Genomic DNA, 23,616 nt, shown 5'->3' with positions numbered 1-23,616 from the left:
GACTTATTTCGAAATTTATGAGTTTTAAAATCAGTTTTAAGTTAAAAATATCTAGTCAAGCATATAAAGTAGTTTATATTAGCGTAATACGCCTTATACTTTTTTTTTTATTTATTAAAGTACTTAATTTGTTACGCCTTATATTTATGATTTTAAAGTAATACTTTTATATCTAACATTTAAACAGCTAATAATTGAAGAAATTGAAAACCAACAATATCAATTTGACTTGTTAAAACACAAAGTTCAAAAAATTTCATCTAACCAGCAAACAGCAAAAATAAATCAAATTCAACAAAAGCATCAAAAGTTTTCAAAACTAGTTAAGGTTTGATTAAGTTTTCATAAATTTAAAGGTTTTTTATTTTTATATTTTGTTTCTTATTAATATATTTTATAGTTTTGTATAGTTTTATTTAAAATTTCGTTACGTTATAAAGAACATCAAACAATGATATTCAAAAACAGCAATCTCAAGTTCATTATGATTAAATTTCACTTTTGTATTCTTATACTATACGATATTTTAATGGTATAAACTTAAACTATTCGCTTATTTTTACAGCTTACCGGCTAAAATATACAAAAATCTATGATACACTTATAGTGTTTGTATGTAAGTATATTTAGTTATTTTTGTAAAATAGCATAACAGAAATAATTTATTTTGATTAATGTTATATCTATATTTTTATACATAAAAACGTGGCTCAATACTTTCTAGAGTAATCTTAGCTATAAACGAATACAACTAATTTTAATTTATAAGTAATTAAGTACAAGTAAACCAGTTAGTTAGTTAAGATAGATAATAATACGCTGTAAGAAACGAGATAAAAGAGTCATAATATCAAAAAGTATAGCAAAAATAACTTAGTAAAATACCAATTCGGCTCCTTTACTCAGAAATTCAGTTTGTATGTTTTATTGTGGTAATTCTTTATGCATAAAAAATGCTTCAATACTGAGTAAATACTAATTGACAAAACGAAAATGTGCAGCCTACGATGTCTTTCTCAACCTAAAACATAATTTTTAAAAACAATAAAAATATTTTTATAAAGTAAAAATACAGTTAGGCTGATAGTTTAAATAATTAATTTTTATTATTGTTTAATTTACTTTATTTTAAGTTCAATTACTTGTTTTTTTTATTTAAATAATTGCAGACCGCAGAAGACTTTTATTTATAAAGTACGACCAATAAGCATTTTTTTAAAGAGAATTTGCTAGCGATTTATAAGGCTGCTGACCCCTGTTATAGAGAGTTCTATACTAAAATAGTGCAAGTAAACTTAAAGCTTTTCAAATAGTTTAAAAAAACAATTTCTTAGCTGCAACCTGCAGACTAAATCTGGCTGGCAAAAAAAAATCTGGCCTGCGACGGAATATTAATTAAAGTATTGCCAAGGTGGAAGAAGCAAGTTTAAGCTTTAATATAAGAAAAGTTTAGAAATACGCTTTTTTTTTGCATGTAAATAAATTGTGCAGCCTATTTTTTTGTTTGTTTCATTACATATTTGCTTTTGAAATTACATATTTATGTTTTTATAAACTAAAGCTTTTTCAGAATACTTGGCCTGCAAAAAATATTTTAGTAAATCTGGCCGTTTCTTATTAAAGGCACCCAAGCCAAAAGTCAACCCCTGTTTTAAAATGAAAAAAAACATTTGTTAGACAAAAATAAATACTAAAATAACGCATGTTATCTGTTGTTATATACTACTATAATTTTTGCGGAATAAAGTGTTTATAACATTGAATAAGATCACAAAATTTCATTTATTCCTCGAAAATAACTATGTTTTTTATTTATGTTTTTAATAATTATTAACAAATAAATCACTTAAGTTGTTTTAATTACTGTATGGTAGAAATATTTTTATTAGTATTATAGTTTACGCTAAGTAAATACAGTAACATGCCACCTAGGCACACACTGCCGGTATGTTACGCACTTATTAACCTATAATTACTGTATTGATAATGTATTAAAAAAAAAATTAACGAGCTGTAGTCACAAATATTATAAAATGTGTTCTTTTTGCTTAAAAGATAATAATAAATTCTATTCAACTAAAGATCTAATTTGAATTATTTCAAACGAGTGAAATATTGTTTTGACAATAAGGTTTAAAAGTTTAAGAAAAATTAAAATGAACAAAAACTCTATTCTAAAGAATTAACAGTGTTTGAGAGTTTCATTAAAATAAAATAAAAACCACCTTAGTATTTCTAAAATCAAATCAAAGTAAACGGAGTTTTTCGAAAATTTAAAACTTATCTGAATTATCCTGGTTAGCCTAAGTAACCTGAGATTGTAGTAACCATTATAAATGCATACAAACGAAACAAGTTACTGTAAATTTAAAAAGTTTATAAAACTGTTAAACATTCTTTCAAAAAACCATTACTGACAATATTTTTTTATGGAAGCCTATGTATACTATGAGCACCATACCAGTTCTATCTAAGAGCACCGCACCATTTTATCATTTGCTGTTGTGTTTGTTTTCTACTAAGACCACCAATTAAATTGAAAAAATTGCTAAAATATAAGTAGGCAGGAGTAAAGTTTTATAACTCTAAAATAAGTTTTTTGATTTAACAGAAGTTAGTAAAATCCTGATTAACACTTTCATAATGTTTTTTTTAATACTAATGATAAGTAAATAATTACATCTAAAATTTAAAGATACTAAGAATAAAAGATAAATTAAAACACTATTTTCGTTAGATATAAATATACATATATAAACAAATGTATATTAAATATAAATAAAATATAAAAAAATAAGTTGACTTGTACATAATTTGTTTTTAAGATAAGTTAACTAAAATTATTTAATTTTTTTGAAACGTCACAATGTGTTTTTTGTGTGATTCTTTAAAAACTTTGCTATGTACTTTAATTCGTTCTGAAGATATGTGTTAAACATTGAAACTGAGTAAACGATACGAAATTTAGTTGTTTTTAAAATTATAAAATTATATAAAAATATACATTAATAAAAAAACCGAGACTTCTAAAATTAACTATGTTTTGTTTTTTGGTTAAAACTTATTTTTCCTGAGGAATTTGGATTTAATAGTCATTTGTAAACTTAAGTGGCTTTAATAACGTTTATATTAGCTTAATCTAAATAATTAAGATTCAAAAATACCTAGGTAGAACTGCTGGTTGAGTACGCATTTTTGCGCTGTGTTGAAAAAGCGTACCTAGGTGACAGGTTACTGTAAAAACAAAGACAGAAACTTAACGTACAAATTATAATGGTCGTAATATAAAAAATTAACAGGAAACATTATACATAAAAGAACAAGCTCTTAAGTCTCACCTCAGGTACCAAGAATCCGTTACAGAAATTAATGAGTTCATTAAGGACTCACAGCACCAATTACAATCGTACTCAAACTTTGAAGGAGGTGTAAACATGCTTATACAGCGTAATAACAAAATGAAAACTCTTATGAATAGTTCACAAGAAGGAGAAATAAAAATAAATCTAATGAAAGGTAACTTTAGCATCTTAAAATTACATCTTAACAATGGTTTTTAATACTATAAGTAAGTAATGTAGGGGTAGGCAACGTACATTTTGCGGCCTGGATCGTGCTCGCCATGTTGAGATACTTGGCTCGCGACTTAATATTTATTTCTAAATTAAGTTCCTCAAAGCAATCAAATTTAACTTAAGTTATTATAAAGATTTTAAAATTTGGTTTTGAAATAAGTTTTAGTGGATAGTAGTGCATGTTTGTTAATCATTTCATTTCAGTTAAATTTTTTAAAAGTTTTAAAATTTCAATAGCATAGTTTTCATCATTATACAGGTAGTGATATTACTTTACAAAAGTTCCAAACCACGAAAATATTTTAGTGATAAATTATTTCCGCCAACTAAAAAAGTTCCTACCCCTAAAAAAAGGCCAAAATCTATAAATGTACAAAAAGCTTAACAAGTGTTTAAACTTAGGTTACAGTGAGGGAATATTTTCAACTACTTCAAAAAAAGGAAATGAAATAATAGAAAATAATGTAAAAAAAGTTGAAAAACAGTGGATGATGTACCTTGAGAATATAAAAAATAAGAAGTGCGTATAATTTATATATTTAAAGTTACAATATCAATAAGTATTTTTTAGTTTTAAAAAAGTGGCCGATTTTAGTTATACTTAAGATGTTTTAAATAAACTCTAAAGCAGGGATTCTTATCCTGGGATAAATTCCCTTGTTTTATGGGGTAAATTTTCTTCAATGTAAACTAATGTTTATTCATTGTCTTTTTCATTTATGTGTTAGTATTTTTCAGTAATTAGTTTTTAGTTAAATAAACTCTAGTTTTTTATTTAAAAAGCTTAAGGTTCTAAATTTTTTTTCATCAAAATTAATTAAAATTTTCTGTATTTGGGGTAAACTTGGTAATTACCTTCCATAAAAGGGTAAAATTAGATAAAAAAGGTTAAGAACCTCTGCTCTAAAGTATTTAATAAAAAATATACTTTTATTAATAAAAGTTCATCATCAAATTTTTTATAACCTTTATCATTATTAATATGTGCAAACTAAGTATTTTATTTACAACCAGGTATCGGTGACAAAAATTTGCACATCTTTATTTAAATAAACTCTTTAAATTTTCTAATTAAGATAAATAACTTTTATCATAATTTTTTTTTTGCGGTTTAAAACCGCAGTATTATAAATAAAAAAAACATTGTTTACTAATTTTAAGCTAGTAAGAATTCAAATAAAAGAAAGTTTTAATGGTATCGTGTATGTTTGTATAAAATAAAGATTAATTAGAAAATACTATCAATTAAAAAAAAAAAAAGAATTATTTTAGTTACAAAGTTGTGAAACAAATTGATGTGAAAAAAAATTAAACTAGTAAGAGAGGGAGGTAATTTTGGCCAGTAATGGGCAATAACTAGTGAGGCGGCAACAAATAACTTATACTAGATATTTTGGGGTTTTTAGTAAAGAGGGGTGTGAGGTAAAAATAACAGGAGGTTATAAACTATAAATAAATATAAACAAACTATAAATAACTTACACTAGTTATTTTAGGGATTATAATGAAGAGTAAAAAAATGTCTGACGGATAATTAATGAAAGATTTTAGACTTAAACTAGATGTTCTGGGATTTGTTATGAAGAGTAAAAAAAAGTATAAAAAGTAATTAACGGAATATTTTAAACTTGCATTAGATATTCTGGGGTTTGCTTACTGATCCCTGAATGGATAGCAATTATTTTTCATTATTTGCCATGGGGACAATTATGGGAATGAATTTGGGAAACCAAGACTAATGGTAAGATTTGAAAAAAAAAAGAAACATTGTAAAATATTAAATATGTTTATTGGAAATATTGTTGATGGAATTTCAAAAAAATAAATTCGTTTCTTTTTGTAAATGAGCAAGGCAGGTGTATATTTATCAAGTATTTATAAGGTGGAATATATTAAAGTCATAGTTATAAACAACTAAAGCGGTATTGCAACTAAAATTTAAAACAAAAATAGAAAAATTTAAGTCACAGTTTGTGTTTAAACAACCGATTAGAATAGTTTTAAAGACGTTTTTTTTCAAATAAACTTTTCTTTTGTTATATGATACAAAATGATACAAAATGCTCTTAAAGTATATCTTTGATTGAAAAGTATAGTTTGACACTTTATTTCGTAGGTTTCAGTTAGCAAACTAAACTTAGAATACCACTTTAACTATGTACTAAGTAAAACATAGTTTCAAGTTTTTTTTTATAAGTAGGTGTTTATTATATTAACTGCTAAAAGTTTAAAACGTTTTTTCACAAAGTTAAAACAAAATAATACGTTTAACAGTCTTTTCCACAACTAAGCAATAGTTAAGATTCTAACTAATAGTTATCAAAAATAAAGTTTAATCATTGTAATGCAGTTGTGTTATTTTGAACTACGTTGTTTTTTTAAAGTTTATTGTTTATTGTAAAAAATTAAAAACTGGTCGTCCTCCTAAAAACAATAACAATGTGTGCAAGGATAAAGAAACATTTTGTCTAAAAGTGAAAACTACTGCTTTTTGTAACAGAAAATTAAAAGTATTTGATTTTCATCATGTTTTAACTAAAATTTTATAAATGTCACTTTTAATTGCCAAAAAATCCATCTGCTAACTCCCTTTTTAAGTGACGATTATAATAAAAGTAACTATCTTGGCAAATTTGTTGAGCAGTAAACAAAAAAAGCACGTAAAATTAAACATAATATTTAAGTATCTTATTTTGTATTTGCGGAAGGGATTTTGTTATGTTTAGAAATCATTTGAAGCTTAAAATCACTACATTTTTCATTTAAATAAATTTATTTTATATACAGTAGACTACCGCTTAAGTACGCAAATTGAGCCCGACCAAAAAGTGCGTACTTAGCACGGGTAGTGCGTACTTTTTGACGACATAGTACTAGCCACCAAACAATTAAGCCAAATAAACAAGTCTTTTTATTTTAAATAAGATTTAGTACATAGTTCTAATCTTCAAAATTTTTTAATAGATTTTAAAATGATTTTTTTTTATAAAAAGTTTCTACATAATTCATACATACATTTAATATAGAAAGTCAATGTCAGTCAATGATATAAAAAAGAATATTAAGCCATATTTTCCATATTTTGTTTTGTTAGAGGGAAAGTACCAAACTGCATTTTTTTTACCAAACATTTTGAAAACATCAATGTGTGTACATTTAAATTAAATTATGACTTAACTATGTTGTATTTGTAGTTTTTTTAAGTTTGTCATCTAGATTTATTTATCTTATAGCATTACAGCTGAAACATCATTATTCTTTTCACTTATCTGCAACCACTACATAAGCATTTAGTTTATTAACATTTAATAACAGGACTGTCACAATCTCAGGTCACTTATTCAGGTTATTTGATTATTAAAATTTGATATTAATATATTAAAAAAAAAAAAAAAAAATTTGAAGTTTTTTTGTCTTTCTGGATAAGTGCGTACTTAAGGCGGGGTGCGTACCAAAAAAAGTGCGTACTTAAGCGGTAGTCTACTGTACTTATAGCTTTTTGAACTGTATTCCATTCTTTGTCAAAATTCAAATGAAGTGTAAAACTGTTTAGAAGATTGTTAAAATTTGAATTTATTATGACGTAGTTATAGAAAGTTACAAAAAAGCAAGCTGTAAAAAATTTAAAAAGAAAGTAAGTTAAAAATATAATTGTCAGAAAGCTACGTTTTCATATAATTTGCGGCTATTTATGCAATTAATTTTGACTTTTCTTTTTACAATCGATTCTAAGCTTTAAAGCTCATCTCGAGCTCAAATTTTAAGAACTTTGAAGTTATTCTAAATTTTTGAGTTTTGACTCTGTATACATTTTTGCAAGTGATCCAAAATTTGTTTACGTTTCTAAATCAACTTTTTTTTATGAACAATAACTCTTTGAAGCTTTAAGTATTAAATATAAATTTATAGAACGAAAATATAGTGATTTAAGCATCTCTGTTCTTAGTAAATTCGCCCATATTAAAATTTGTCCTATAGAATTTTGTAATTTTGAAAGCTTTACTAAAGGTTAGTTTAAAAATGAATTGTAGAATGAAAGAATAGACAAAGTTTATGTTAAGAAATAAAACAAAGGTGGGCAACGTATGGCTTGCAACGTAATTTTTAGCTTTTAAACAACTTGTGCAAAGGATATAACTTTAAATTTTTATATTAAAAATTTTGAAATACGCTCTTAGTTTTATTTGCAGTAGACATCAGTACATAATAAAGTAACAAATTATTTTAATTTGAGTTTAAAGAGATTTTAATTATTTTTTTTTACTAAAATTTTTTCAAACTAAACAACCCATAAAACACTTTTTTTCTTAGTCTAGCCCAGGGTTTCCCAAAATGGGCCAAAGGGCTCCCTTAGGGGCTATTACAGGAATTTAGGGGCCATGAGCATTAGAGGGGGAACAAGGGGGTCATACTTTAAAACTTCCACTAAATATTTCTGGAGTTGATGATGAAGAGCAAAAAAAGGTCTTAAGCGTTTGTAATGGCAGTATAAAACTTATACTAGATGTTATGATTTTTTTTTGGAAATTTAGGGGGCCACAAGTTGTAAAAGGGGGAGCCACAAGGTCATAATTTGAAACTTACACTAGATATTGTTAAGTTTATGATGAAAAGCAAAAAAAAGGTCTTAAGCGTTTTTAATGTTAGTTTTTTGAGTTATCTTGTTGAAGGGAGCCATAGCTTTTTAATTTCTATAAAGGGGGCCTTTTGATAAAAAGTTTTTGAAACCCTGGTCTAGCTCGTCGACTAGAACAGTTTTTAACCCTTTAGATATTGTAAAGATCGTGAGTACCAAAATAAAAGTTTGAAAAATGAAATATTTAAAATAGGCTTTAATATAACTAAAAAATTCTAATACTTTGAAAGTTACATATTACTTTTACTTAAATGAATAGAGCTAGTATTGAAAAAGCAATAAGTCTTTGGAGTGAGTACAATGAAAAATTGAAAACTACAACAAATTGGATTAAAGGTATAGAAGAAAATATCAAAGCTGAAAAGACTATGAAAAAAAGCATGGTATTAAAACTTTTTTAAAGTACTACTTTACTAAAAAATTATCTATAAACTATTACTAGAGTATCGTAGAAGCTTGAAAGTTGTTATTTAAATATGAATTTATTTAAAGACTAAAAAAACGTTACAGTTCGCTTAAAATCACAAATATCACAAAATTTTAAATGCAATAAATGAATTTAAATCAACCTAAAGAATATTTAAAGCTAAATGCTTCGATGAGCACTGTCATCAACAACATGCACAAGTTTCAATCTATTCTAACGGAAATTAACATGAAAAGTTCGTTAATAGAGATTTGCCAAGAATCTGCTAATAAAGTTGCTCTATTTACGGAAGACGCAAATGAAACAAGGCTAACTACTGCCGAGCTAAGAGAAAGGCTTAAAAAAGTCGTCAATGACACACAATGTAAATTTTTGAAATATTTCGTTTGTTTTTTGTTCATGGTGTACTCTAAAACTAGTATCTGTAGTTTAGTAGGTATAATAGTATTCGTTTTTTGAAGATATACTGTTATTATCAGCTTGATTGTTTATATTTAAATAAACTTGAAATAAAACTAGAAATTCTATCATATAAGTCTTAAACTTGATTTGAAAAAAATCAAAATAAAGTACTATTTTATTAGTCTTTTATCCAGTCATATGTAAAGTTCGATGTAAAAAATGTATATGAATACACATGTATGCTAATTTTAGCAAATTTTAGAGTTTTTTTTCTTTTTAGCTTTATTTAAAGTAGTTACCATTTTTGTCAACTATTAATCATACTAAAATTTGGTATAATCACAAAAAAAAGTAATGCTAGTATAACTTAAGATATGATTTAAAATTAATAAGAAAATAAAAAAAGCTCTTCGTTCACAATTAAACACACTTTTATTTATAGTTTTATTCGATGATGTTCAGCAACTTGCAGAATCAAAAAAGTTATACAATGAGGCCTTGCATGTTTTTACTAACTGGTTTCAAGGAAAACGAATACAATTGTTTAAGTTATTGGATAAAGTTTCTACCAAAGATCAGCTTAAAACAAATAAACAAGTATGTTTAATGTAGCAATTTATTAAAAAAAATTGTTGGTCCTGAGGTTGGGGTGTAGTCCTAGGCCTGTATTTGGAACTTACTTTAATTATGGGAATCCTCTTTTTTGTGCTAAACGCTTTGAGTGTGTAGCTCTTAAGGCTTTTATTGAATTTACCTTACTCATTAGGTTTAGTAATTAATAAATATGTAATAAACTTAATATATATGTTTTTTTTATGAAGTGAGTTTATTTAAAAATTGAACCATTTAGACGTTTTTCACACGTAGTCACTACCATTGTGACAATTAAATTTATAAGTTATGTTGCTTTTTTTTGGGTGGAAGAAGTGGATTAGGGTACAAAAAAATCTTAAACATAGAGAGCTAAAAACCTGATTTACTTTCTCAGAAATATTGAAAAATTATCTTGACTCTGTACGTTTTGATTATAATATTATTTTTAACTAAGTTTGTACTTGATAACAAACTGTTTTTATAAGCTTTAATTCAAAATAAATAAAAATCAATTATAAAAAATTAAATGTCTGTCGTTTAACTTTTTTAAAAAGCTAAACCCTAGAAAAAATTGTACAAATTGTTATTATTTTAATTATTATAAACCCATTTTTTATACAGCATAATGTTTTTCAAAGTTTTATAATCTAATATGTTCATAAACAGATGCTAGAAACATTAGAAAAAGAAATTTCTGCAGGCGAAGAAAAATTAAAACTAGCACTACAAGCTGGAAAGAAAAATTCAAAAAATGATTTTTCTGTAAAAAATCAACTTGAAGTAAATTTTAAACTTCATAACACTTTTACACATAGAATATGCATACATGTATATAGATTCTCGTTAAAAATAATAAAATATTTTATAGAGCGTAATAGAGGACTGGGACGATTACAAAAATAAGGTTAAAAATGGAAAATACAATATTGAAAAAAAAATACTTGATTTCGATAAATTTGAAAAAAAATATACAGAACTAAATAACTGGTTGGAAGATATGGAGAATTTAAGAGATGCACACGTTTGTTATTGAGCGTAAAAATAAATATAAATTAAAAAGTTGTTGTTATTGTATATACTATAATTAAGGACTAAATATTTTTATTTGGATATTAAAATAACTGCTATAGTAAAACTAACCTTGTTTTTAAAGCTAAAAGTATGTTTTTATAAAATAATAAATTTATAGTATACTTTAACAAACGATGTTAATGCCAACAAAAAGAAACTACAAAATTTTGAGAAGTTTGCAGAAGAAATTGCAGTAAAAAAATTGGATATGGAAAAGTTGAATAAAAACGCTCAAAATCTTGTTGAAGTGTTTTCCCAATTTGATGGCAGTATCAGTGAAAAAGTTTTTTTTTACTATTTTAAATTAGTGATTTAGTGGATCCAAAAAATTAATATCCGGACGGATCCTTTAAATCTCTCAAACTTAAACTACCCTAAAATACGCCGTGTAAGACCTTTTTTCTCTTCATTACCAACTCCAGAAAATCTAGGATAAAGTTCAAAACCTCAACTATTTCTTTTACCTCTTTTGCAGAAATAACTAAAACAAATAAAGTGTTTTCAGTGATCTACCTGATTTTCAAATAGGATCCAAATCTTGTTTTGAAATTAGCATCCGGCCTGATCCGAGTCCGAATCTTATTTTAAAACTAGGATTCAACCGGTTTCGAATCCGAATCTTGTTTTGAAATTAAGATCCGGCTGGATCCGAATTTAAATACTAGGATCCGGTAGATCATTAAAAATGACTTTAAAGCTATAACAGATATAAAAAAGCAAAGTTTAACTAAAAAAACAATCACTAAAACTACTTAGATGTTCTGTAAGATTTTTCATTTATATTTTAAAAACCTTTTTTTTTTTTTATAAGCTAATAAAAAAAACTTTTTCATATTCTAGTATAATTACTTTTATTTTACTAATACTTTGTTAACATATTAAAATATTAATAAACGAATAAATAATGACAACAAATTTAAACATTACTCTTTTTTTTTATCACACTAACACATGTTTCTGTATGTTAACAAGTTAACGTAATAAAGAAAGAGTAGTGTTGAAATTTGTTATTATTATATATTCCAGTGAGCTTGTTTCGCTAGGAACTTTGTTAGCAAGCGCTTAAATTCATATTTTGAATAGTTAAACGAATTAGTATATATTATTTTTAGCTGGAGCAGGGTTTTGAGCGTTATATGAGTAAAAACCAAATTCATTACAAAAATCGTTTTCGGGTCGCCAAATTTTGGGTTACTATGTTCCAAAAATTGAAAAACAGTCTTTAAAAACAAAGTTGCAATGAAATCATCATAAGATAATCACAATTGTTTAAAATAAGTTAATTTAGGAGTACACTAAAAAATATGTCTTTATAAAAAGCTTAGTTGTTTCGCACATATAATTTTATATCAAAAACATACGTCACAAACTATTTTTTTTGGCGGTCGCAGTTTGCCGACTGCTGTTTTAGAATTTATCTTATTCTGTAAAAATTTATATCAAATAAGTATTTTTAAAAATATTATGTTTTATGTTTAACGATGTTAATCTTAGAGTCTGTATAAAGATAGCTAATTTGCGGTTTTTAAACTATAAGGCAATTATTCAATATAATTTCTTAAAAGTTTATTTATCATTAATTATAGTACTTATTTTTATGAGGTTTATGATTTTTAAACAATTTTTTTTTGTTTTGATAGCACTATAGAATTTACTGCTACATCTAAGAAATTATTGTAACGTTTATTGTTAAAACTATTATTAATTCTTTGAAAAATATATGCTGCGCAATTGGTAACTACTAAATAGCTCTAAACTAGTAGTTCTAAACAATGTAAACTAAATAATCAAAATAATTTACTACAGCAAGGTGTTGTAGTATCGATAGTAGTTTTGTTTTAAAATAGAATAACTATTACAACATTAATTTTTTTTCTGTCATAAAAAAATAGTGTAAGTTTTCACAATATTTTTTTTAATTGTCAGTATATAGCAAAATATTTTGTTCTTTTTGAAACAAATTGAAAGTTTAAAATTTAGCCATTAGAAAAGCTCTATAGGTACATTATGTTATTTAAATTATAACGTATCATAGTAAGTTTAATTTAAGTTATAAAAAATAAGCTAGTGTTTTTCACTAATAAATTACATTAAACCACATTTATACAACTATAACATACAGACGACACAAGTAGAACTAAAGTATCAGCTATTGTCATTAAAGTGCATCAACAAATATAAAGTTGTGAAAGAGAGCATAGAATACATTGAAGAATATGAAGAATTAAGTAGTAGCTTAAATGAATGGGTAACTAAGTCAGCCAATAGTTACATAAGTATCTTAGACAGTGAATTAAATCCAGAGGTGACTTAAAATTGTGTTTTAGTTGCTTGTTTGTAATTACTATTTAGTAATAGTTTTTTGCTTTTTAATCTACATTTTTAACTTAAGTTTTAGAAAATGTTTCAAATTAAACTACTGTAGAACTTACTAATTTAAATTTAGTTTACAACAACGCTGAATAGTTAATAAGCTTTTATTCAATTGCAACTAAATAAATGAACAAATAATACGCCACTAAATCAGCAAAGCTTTTATTTTAACTCATTAATTTTGCTTGAAGTATTTTTAAAACGTTTGTCAGCGAGCAAGTAAAATATGTAGTAACATTTTTTAAAAAAATAAATAAGTTGATAGTTTACTTTTTTACTGACGAAGGTTTTTGGCATTTTGACTTTGTTGATTTTTTGGCATACAATTGTTTGCATATTATGTAAATGGTAAAGGAGAAAAAAACGATTGGATTACCAGTAAGATTTGAGAAATTTATATTTTAAAAATACTGTGACATTATTAGTTACTTAATTCTAAAAATAAGATCTATATTGTTAATAAGGAATTACTACAACTTAATTTTGAATCAAATTTTATGACAAAATAGTAAAAAAGTATAAATTCACAACATATCCATATTATTATGATAATGGAGAAGGTTGCACACTAGAAACTAAAAAAAATTATTACACTGCTTAAAAATTAAAAAATAAATTTTGATACTTTAAACTTTAGACAAAAAAAAAATGTTATGTTTTTAGTATTTTACTATTAAAATGAAATCAAAACAAATATAACTGAATCACTATCAAACTCAAGGAAAAATACTCCTATGTAGAAGATATGTTGAAAGAATTCGAATTGAAAAAAACAGATCTTAGTATAATGACAGAAAAATCCAATAAGTTAATTATGCTACTTCCTGAAAGTTTTCATGAAAAAACAAATCTTTATGTAAACCAACTGCATGGTGACTTTCAAGTAAAGTTGTTTTAATTAGTCTACGCTAATTAGTCTAATGCACTACTTTATGTCTTAAGTTTTTCAAAGCTTAATTTTTTAATATGTTCATTTGTTCATAAGAATAACTAATGTTGTTTTATAAATAGGAGTTGTACAGAAAAGTTCAAGCTTCAATTCACGGATTAAGATTAAAGTTAAATCAAAGAAAAGATTATTTAATAAGCATAAAAAACTTCAGCAATTGGGTGAATGACGTCTTTGAAAAAGTAGAGTCACCACCTAAAATAAAACATGAACTTTTTGAAAAAAAAGCTCAATTAGCTAGGTATATTTTTTAACTGTTTTTAATTTGAATTACTTTTAATATATAGTTAAACTAAACAAACCTTGTAATTTATATACAAATATATAGATATGCAGATTAATACATATATGAAGTACACCTTTTGAACTAGGTTATGGTATTAAAAATGCCTGTTTGAGATATTTTATTTTGTACATAAAAGTATATAAACATATATGATTTAGTAAACAAAACAAACATTAGTTGTTTTTTGTATTATTAATCATCATATAATGGAAAAACACGAGATCTCAAAATTAGACTCAAATCTAACTTTTAATAAACGAAATGAACTTTTTAGTAATTGTAAACATTTTTCAAGCTTTTATTTTAAATAACTTTGAGCATTTATGAAAATTAGTGTATCTTATATTTTTAATGAACTATTTAGTGACGTAACAATCCTTTAAGTTTTTGCTTAACTTCATGTACACTTGGACTTATGTTTTAAGATACTAACACAATAAACAAACTTAAGATCTGTTTTGTTTAGCTGAGTAGTGAAACAATTGTATTTGAAAACTTAGTGTTTTATTAGTATGTATATATATATATACGAAAATTTTTATTTTCTAATGTTTTCTTTAGAAAATATTATACCGCTTGATGATGTAAAAAACTTAGTTTTCCTAATGACTTTTTTAGGTATTGTGGTCTTAAAGAAGAAATAAAAGATCGCATCAAGGAGTTGGAAGTTTTAACTGCTAGTTCTGAAATACTAAAACTTAGTAAAGGAGAGATGTGTAAAGATTTAGAAAAGTTACAAAATAAGTACTTAAAAGTTTCAAAAATTGTTGAAGAAAGAGTTAACCAAATTAGAAAAATGGTTAGTTACTAACTTGTTTCTTATTTTTTTATTTAAGTCAATGAAACAGTTAATTACTTGACATTTTTATTTTGAATATTTTTTCTTGTTACATTTTTTGTATACATTATATATATCTTTAAAAAGCTACAGATATAGAACTATAGCTTTAAAATAAGCTGTTATGCTAAAAACTTATAAATAAATTGAATGGTTAAGTATGAGAGATAACTGTAGTAAAGTCAGTTTGTGTTGCTCGTCTACGCCTATAACTCGTCACGTTTCACCATTTATGTAATTGTACACCCAATAAAACTTGTACTAAAATAAATACAAGAAACTCAAGATTTATTTTTAATTATTTAGGCGTAAGGTATATAATTGTCAGAACATTAATAACATTTTTGAGTTTTTGATTTTATCATATGAAATGCTAAATTTTCAGGTAATTAAAGTGAAACAAAAAAAATATTCAATAAAAATTTAACATACTTAATATTATTGCTTGATTTATGATATTTAACAAATATATATTTTTTATTTGAAAAAATGTTCAGCAAAACTATGTTTAAAAAAGATACAGTTATTTTAAAAACCATTAGCAACTTAAAACCACAATTTTTTTTATTTTAGTAAAATTATTTGTTACTTAAAGCTTAATGAAATGTACTCAATTTTTTTAAAAGGTTAAATGTAGCGTAAAATTATTTGGAACAAAGTTAAATTCAAGTTGATAAAAATGTAATTTAATCATAGAAGGTTTTTTTTAAATCTAGCTCTTGAAACTAAAACTAAAAACGAAAGTAAGTTAATATATTGTGAATAAAGCTATCTTTCTATTTGCAGCGACTTGGTTGTTTAAATTTGGTGTTTGTTTTTGATTTAGACTAAATTTAAGCTATAAAGCTCATCTTAAGCACAACTCTTAAGAACTTTGAACTTATTCTCAATACTTGAGTTTTGACACGCCATTCATGTAAGTTATTGAAAATAGAACTACAAACATTACAAACAGCAACTCTTCAAAACATTTGACGCGATCTAACTTTTATATAAAAGATACTCTGGTCTACAGAGAAGATATACTTGTTTAGCATATTTGCGTCAAAAATTTTTTAAATTGAAAACTTAGGACATGTGTATTCTATTTCTGTGTACAAAAGTTATTTGTATAATGTAGTTTTTTATTCCAAGAAAATAAAATAAATTTAATGAAAAAAATAAATAACTGAAAAACTTAATACACATGACCCAAGTTTGAATTTTAAAAGAATGCCAACAACAGAAGGGACGAACTGGTATTTTTTAATACTTTACACAAATTTAGTTTATTACTATTTATAATATAGAATATAAAGAAATTACACCAAACTAAAAGAGGCATATAAAATAAAGTTTTAGATATACCAGTAAAGGATAATTTAGATTTTGTAGAAGAGTTGTAACTGTTGAAAAACTAAAGCAAAAAGTATCTTAAATTTTTTTTTAAACAATAGCTGAACCAAAAATTATAAAACGACATAGAAAGTTTTATTATTAAGTTGTGTTTTAGTCTTTTTTTGTTACTGTTTATATTTATACTTACCTTTAATAACTGTAAACTACAAAAAAATGGTGACAATTTGTTTGCTTAGGTTCTGAGTTTTTAGTACTTTTTTTTAGTATCTACTATTATAGGAAGGTTGTTAAACGTATTTATATACCATTTGCAATTGTTTAAAAAAATTACTTTAAATTATGACATATAAATAAATTCAAAAATATACAAACTTTAGAGCTTTAGCAAGTAAAGTTTACTTGAATCTATTCAAAAGTCATAATTTAAAGTTATTTTATAAACTGTTTACAAACCAAAACATTTTTTGTAATTCATTTTAAATTAACCACTTGAAAATCGAACTAGTATAGTTTTGAACAGCTTTTTAAAATAATATTTAAAAAAAAAAAGTAATTAGTTAATATTAAGTTGCAAATGGTACATAAATAAATTTTTTATTATGAATTGAAATATAGGAATATGTATGAAAAATTTAACTTAAGAACATATACAGGTAAAAATACACCAAGAGTATTATGACGTCGTGCAGTCTGCTGAAAAATGGCTGCTCAAAAAAAGCGCAGAAATTATGCAGTATGCTGCTTCACCTAACAAAGTTAGTTACATTAAATAAAAGACTTTGTTAATAATAAAATAAAACACAACATTTTGTAGTACATTTCCCAAAGTGTTTGTTGTTCATAAAATAAATAAAAAAACTTTTTTAGGACAATAGTGATCATTTATTGAAGCAACTGCGTGAATTAACCACTATTCGTGATGAAATAGTAATTTTTAAGCATTCTAAAATGACTTCTTTAACTAATCTCGGAGAAAAGTTAGTAAAAAAATACAATACTTCGTGTCAAAATCCCTTGAGTGAAATAGTTAGACGACAAAAGGAATGTCTAGAGGTTTATTTAATTACTTTAATACATTTTATAAAAAACAAGTAATTATATAATTATCTATAATAAGAATATTCTAATTAAGTAGTAATTAAAAACTACTAAAGTCTTAGGAAAAATTTGTATTTAAATTTATAGTTTTCACCAACCTTTTAAAGCTCGAATATACGTTAGAGTCAATATATTTCTGCTTTACGGGCCAGTTGTAGCCTGCATGTCGACCTTTGCATTAAAGCAAGTAAAAGTTATTTAAAAGTCTAAAATTAGTACAGAAATTAAAAACTTTTCGTTTTGTTGGATTACATTTAAAGTTTTTAGTTTGACTAAAAAGTTCAGAAGAGTTATCAAAAATGATTATTTTATTCTCTTTTTTTTGATTTTGTAATGTAACTGATGTACATTAAAAATCTAAAAGGTTTTAAGATAAATCAAATATCATGATTTATATGTTTAGTAAAAGTTTTGTATTTGAAAACAGTTGAATTAAAAAACCTATAAAAGATACTTTGTTAAATTTTTTTAGCGTAATTTAGTTAAAATCAGGGGTGTAGCGTGGGGAGGGACACTGGCGCATGCGTGCCACCCAAAACAAGAAAAGAAGTAAAAAAAAAAGAATGTAATATCTTTGTCATTTATTGTTAATTTTTTCTGCTTAATTTGCCTTTTTTCAACTATGTTTATCTAGTACTCGAAAAGTTAAACGAAATTTTGAATACCAATTAGTGACAAGTTAGGGAAATTGCCCAATATACTAATTCGGTGCGCAAGTGAAAGTGCGCACCGATGTTGATGAAAAACTCAACAAGGAAAAATTTATAACTTCATGAACTTCATAAGAATTTAGACTCAAAAATCACGCAATTAATGTAGTGCACCGCAGTAGTATAACCTTATGACAGATTTTTCTACAAAAATTTTACAAAAATACGTCCAGCTTAAAGGAAAATTAAACAATTTTACAAGTTTTTTTTAATGCTACAATAAATGTTAAGACTACTGCTAGTTTTCTGATCTTTATTTTTGTAAACATACAAGAAAAAACATGTCGGCCTATGAGAAATAAACTTTGTTTGTGATTGTTATTTTAAACAAATACAATCAAATGAATTAAATTTAAAAAGTATACTTTTAACTTAAAAACTTTACAGTAACAAACAGTTACTTCGAACTTATTTTACTTAATGAATTTATTTCAATTATACTACTTATAAAAAGATCTTTTTGTAGCTAATTGCAAAAGTTTTAATTTAGGGGATTTTTTGAGAAAAAAGTTTGCGCACCCCCTGACCAAAATACCACGCTACGCCACTGGTTAAGATATCTGCCTATTTCAAAACTATAAAAATACAAAACTTTCTAATTAAAATACGTAATCAACAACAAATGATGAACTTCACACGACCAACAACAACAGCATCTGAGACAAGCTACGACCGGTTTAGTCCTTATTAGGGTTCATCAGGCAGGCATAGTCTTACCAAGCGCGCTTAAGTACAAAGTACTGAAGCGACCGTTTGTGAGTAAAGTTGAAAAAATTGACACAGCCTAATCATTTTCAGCCCAAATTTTTAGACATTGTCAGCTTATTGTTCGCGCCATCAACAATAGATAATTATTTATTGTTGATGGCGCGAACATCTCAACTTTGTTGATGACGGCCTAAATAGATATTGATTAATTGAAATTTGAAAAGCTAACATTTTCTCTAAAATTAGTATACTTAAAACTATCTATAGTATATTGCTTATATTATTCATCAAGATAGTCTAAAGCAAAAAGTAATTTAGCTACAAAATATTTTTACGCATTAACATTGTTATAAACAAGTACGTATATGCAACGAAAATATTTCCAAGTTTAAATTACAAGCTGAACTTAACTTGGTTTTACTTTTTACTACAAAAATTAAATGAATTTTTATCTACAAGGTCGTTGATTTGCTATATTTAAAAAAATTTTAAGTGATTTTAAAATAGTAAACTTAATTTTAAAACTAGCTTTATTAAGTTACTTCTCGGAAGTACAACACGGTTTGATTAGTAAAGCATGTAAATAATTAGTTATTTACTTAAAGTATTTTGTTCTGGACAAGACGTTAAAAGATGTACGTGGTATGCGACTCGATAATCGGAAATTTTTTTCGTGCACGAGGTCGTAGGACCAAATATTTTAAGCGCATTTTTTATCATTCAATAAATAATATATATTTATTTATAGTTTATATCTAGTTTAGCTCCTAAAAATACAGTTAGGTATTATTTAAAATAAAAACAACAGAAAACATTTACCACGGTTTTTGGTTCGGCTCAGCAGCTAGTCAATCAAGTCAAAATTTCAGTAAAAAAACGAATCGACGTAAATAGTATGTTGGAGCAAGTTGAAACTTGGATTCGAGAAACAAAAATGAGCTTATCTATGATTACATCAAGAGTTATTACGTCAGCTGATGATTGTTCTTTAAGAATACAAAGATTAAAAATTATAGAATCTCAATTAAACGGTATAATTAGATTACACGACAAAAATATATTTAAAAACTAATTTTTTTATTGTTTTCTCTTTTTTCTCTTTTCTAAATAAAGACATATAATTAAGTAAGTTGAAGTAGTGTATTTTTAAATGTAAGATCTTAGAGTTAACAAAGTTTATTAACATAGAACATGAAAAAAGTATGAGTGAGAATTTTTCTTCGTTAAAAAATTTGAGTACTACTGAAAATGTTTTAAACAAGTTATCCTCAATCAAGCAAGAAGTTTCTGATTTTATTGAAACTGATAAAATCCTTGAAAGTAGTTTGAAAACTGTAGGTGTACTTCAGAAGGAATTAAAAGTTAGTCGTTGTTTTTAAGTAAAATATCAATGAAATAAGTCAGATATTTTTTGATATCGACTTTATTGTAAATTTTTACATTATAAATCTAGTATAAAGTTTACATTTTTATGTTGATCAAATAAGTTTTATACAAAGTTAATACATTTTTCCATTTAAATTTTAGTAAAGTAGTTTTTAGTAAACGTAACTTCAATAGTGTACATTAGTAACTAGCTTGTTTAAAAGTATTACGAAACTGCAAAAAAAAAGCATTTTAAACTTTCATTTAAAATAAAGTCTAAAAATCTTGAATTTAGAAACAGTGTTTACTCTTATGAAATAAATAGAACCCTAGCTCACTTTAAACTTTGTAAAAATACATATCTATTATTGTTTTATTATTTGCAGTTCACAACTTTAGGTGTACAAAGCTAAGAATCATATCACTTTAGTTTAGTATTTTTTAAAATGAGAGTTCAAATTTCTAGGAAAATGTGTCGAATTTTGCAAAAAAAAAATTTAAAGCTATTTAAAATTTACAAACTTCTTGTTTTTTAATGTTAAGTTAATTATTAAAAAATCTACAAATAATAAGAATTTATTTTTATGTGTTTATCTCAACAAATTATAGTTTCACAAAACGAGTCTATACTAGTTTCGTGTTCACTCAACCGGCTTGTACCAATTTTACGTGGTGGCCTGACCAGGAGTGTTTATGTATTATAAATAAAATGTAGAATCAAGATATTTTAATAGACTCCACTTTAGATTGAAACGATATTTTAACTAAAGCGAACTTCTAAAACATGATTAATAAATTTTTATTCAGTATTTTTTAATAATTGCTTAAAGTCTAATTACATATCAACTCTATTCTAAAATAAGGACAATGCTTTTCATTTAAATACCTTATGTTCTAAACTTCTATACAGAACCTATTGAGCTCAAGAACTGTGATTCCCTATATCTCACAAATTTCTTTGTACTTTATTTAGCTGTAAAACAATCTCGGTAAAATTTCAAGAATTATAAGCAATTTAATTTAAGTAAAATCCTTCTTTGGCCCTAATAATTACTTAGTTTTATAAATTTTGTCCAAATAACAGTTGTCATGTACAGATAACTTTTTTTATTAAAATTATACATTTAGGGGTTTAACAACAAATATTAAAACTCAATTTTTTTTTTCAATTTTTTTTTAAACATCAATCTTCTTTAGCTATCCCGATTTACTTATAAGGTTACTTATACACGAAGCTGGTTATTATCTGACTCCGCGCGCGTTATAATACTATTTCGGTGATGTTATTTAAATGTTTAGATATGACTTAGCTAAGTTATTTAGCTAAGTCGACTTAATGAATTGCGAACTAAACTTAGACTATCTTTTAAGCTTAGTTTAATTAAATAGTTAGATTGTTAGAATGCTTAACTAATTGTATATAAAGAAATCGAGTCTAGAAACACAAAACTGTATTAAAATGAATAGAAAATGCGATTACATATAATAACAAAATATACAAATAAACTACTTCAATTCACAAGTTCATAAAAAACAGTCGCCTTCGTGCAAGAAGTACGAGGTGAACACAACCTTTTTAGAACGATATGTTATTATTACAAGCTAAAAACTATAACTGGCCAAAAACTCGCGCTTTCCTCAACTTAAGCATTTTTAACTTTGAGAGAAAAGGAAGAAAAGAACAGTGCTAGCTGTTACACCTCCATATTGAGATGTTTTCTGTTTCATGACTTATCATAATTTTAATAGCTTTTAAGCTTAAATTACTTAGCTTAACTTTGCTAACTTTAACATACGTGCTTAAGCGACACCTCTCTCTGTATTTTTTACTTCCTTATTCTCATGTAACCAAAGCTCTAAATTTTGTTTAAATTATTTTAAACTATCAAGAATATTAAAAAAAAAACTTTAATTAAAACTTTTTATTCTATATCAAAAGCGTTACAATGCCTCTGATTAGTCAGTATAGGAACAAAACCAGGTCTCACAGTGTTGCTTATTGTTGATGATTTTGTGGTGCTTTTTATTTAGACCATGGGCGTATCTTGTTTTTTATAAATAAGGTGACGCAATTTTTTCTGATTGAATAATAGAGTATTTTTTTACTGGATTTTAATTAAAGTTTTTAAATAAATTAGATTAAAAACTAATAACTAACTAGAAGACACTGTTAGTATACATTAAATATTGCTAAAACTTAAATATAAAACAAAACAAATTATAAATTTAAAACAAGTATGTACTATAAAGATTTAATTGTCTAAAACTTGTTAAACATGTTGATATTGTTAGTAGCTATTAACTATTAGTAAAAACTTTTTGCCGAAAGAAATTATAAGTAGGATATAAGAACCAAGATATTAAAAAAATTAAGTGTTTTTATTGAATTTGTATATATTAACTGATGGTTAAGATTTTAAAACAAAAGCTAATTATAAGTTTGAAACCATAAATAAAAAACATTGGTAAATTTAATGAAGTTGATAATAATTTTTGGATTAAGCTTATCTAGTTTTATTTAGTTTTAAATAGTTAAATTGAGTTATTAAATTTCAAAAATTTAATATAAAATATTTACTAGTTTTAGCATTAGTAAAGCAAAAAGTTTATTTAAAGGTATAAAATATAGAATATTCTAAATCAAATACTAATTTAAAGAAAATGTTGAAACGTTGCTATACTGAAGTCATTGTTGAGTAGATAAACTGATCTGATCAGTTTTTAATAAACAATAAAAACAAAAATCTTGTGGTGTGCGACTCGATAACCGAAAGGCTTTTCGTGCACCAGGTCTTAGGACGAAATTTTCTGAGCGCTTTTTTTTCTTGTTCAATAAATAATATATATATCATAGTGAAAGACGCCCGATAATATGCTTTAATACAACCAAACTAAAAAAATTAAATAGTAAATTGATAAAAGTTTGCTTTACAACAGTTTATTTACTAAAAGCGACGTGTCTAGACTTTTTTAAAAGAGGTAGCGCGTTTTTTTTCTATTCATCAATAAAAGAGGCACGCTATCAACCGAAATTGACTATGCGTATATGCATAGAAAAAAAAAAGTCATGGAGAATACACAGCAGTAAAACTAATTACAAACACAAAGATGTAACACATTACAAAAAAAAAGATTAACAAAAATAAACAAAGTAGGATTGATTTTTATTCTCATTTCTTCGTCTGATTCGGTTTCTAAAAGTATTGTTTCATCCTTTTCTTTCAGTCTTTTGTGTATAGTAGATCG

At 25.3% G+C, this 23,616-nt stretch overlaps 1 protein-coding gene across 7 annotated transcripts in view; it reads left to right on the top strand.

Moving 5' to 3' along the window:
* LOC145849114 (nesprin-1-like) overlaps window positions 1–23,616 on the top strand; it is a 159,589-nt gene that overhangs the window by 111,214 nt on the left and 24,759 nt on the right. For all 7 annotated transcript variants that reach the window (XM_082954201.1, XM_082954200.1, XM_082954202.1 and 4 more), the window contains 17 exons: window positions 188–328; window positions 3,300–3,516; window positions 3,978–4,095; window positions 8,471–8,594; window positions 8,798–9,002; window positions 9,483–9,637; window positions 10,301–10,414; window positions 10,503–10,655; window positions 10,824–10,988; window positions 12,828–13,010; window positions 13,800–13,961; window positions 14,090–14,268; window positions 14,932–15,112; window positions 17,143–17,244; window positions 17,357–17,542; window positions 19,814–20,036; window positions 20,194–20,366. In XM_082954201.1, coding sequence (XP_082810327.1) covers window positions 188–328; window positions 3,300–3,516; window positions 3,978–4,095; window positions 8,471–8,594; window positions 8,798–9,002; window positions 9,483–9,637; window positions 10,301–10,414; window positions 10,503–10,655; window positions 10,824–10,988; window positions 12,828–13,010; window positions 13,800–13,961; window positions 14,090–14,268; window positions 14,932–15,112; window positions 17,143–17,244; window positions 17,357–17,542; window positions 19,814–20,036; window positions 20,194–20,366 — 2,781 coding nt within the window. The remainder of the gene's footprint in view (window positions 1–187; window positions 329–3,299; window positions 3,517–3,977; window positions 4,096–8,470; window positions 8,595–8,797; window positions 9,003–9,482; window positions 9,638–10,300; window positions 10,415–10,502; window positions 10,656–10,823; window positions 10,989–12,827; window positions 13,011–13,799; window positions 13,962–14,089; window positions 14,269–14,931; window positions 15,113–17,142; window positions 17,245–17,356; window positions 17,543–19,813; window positions 20,037–20,193; window positions 20,367–23,616) is intronic.

This window comes from Thalia democratica, chromosome 1 (genome assembly GCF_965202585.1).
Source record: "Thalia democratica chromosome 1, ktThaDemo2.hap1.1, whole genome shotgun sequence".
NCBI classification, from domain to species: domain Eukaryota; kingdom Metazoa; phylum Chordata; class Thaliacea; order Salpida; family Salpidae; genus Thalia; species Thalia democratica.
The sequence above is the reverse complement of the archived record's forward strand: the minus strand, read 5'-3'. Positions and strand labels throughout refer to the sequence as shown.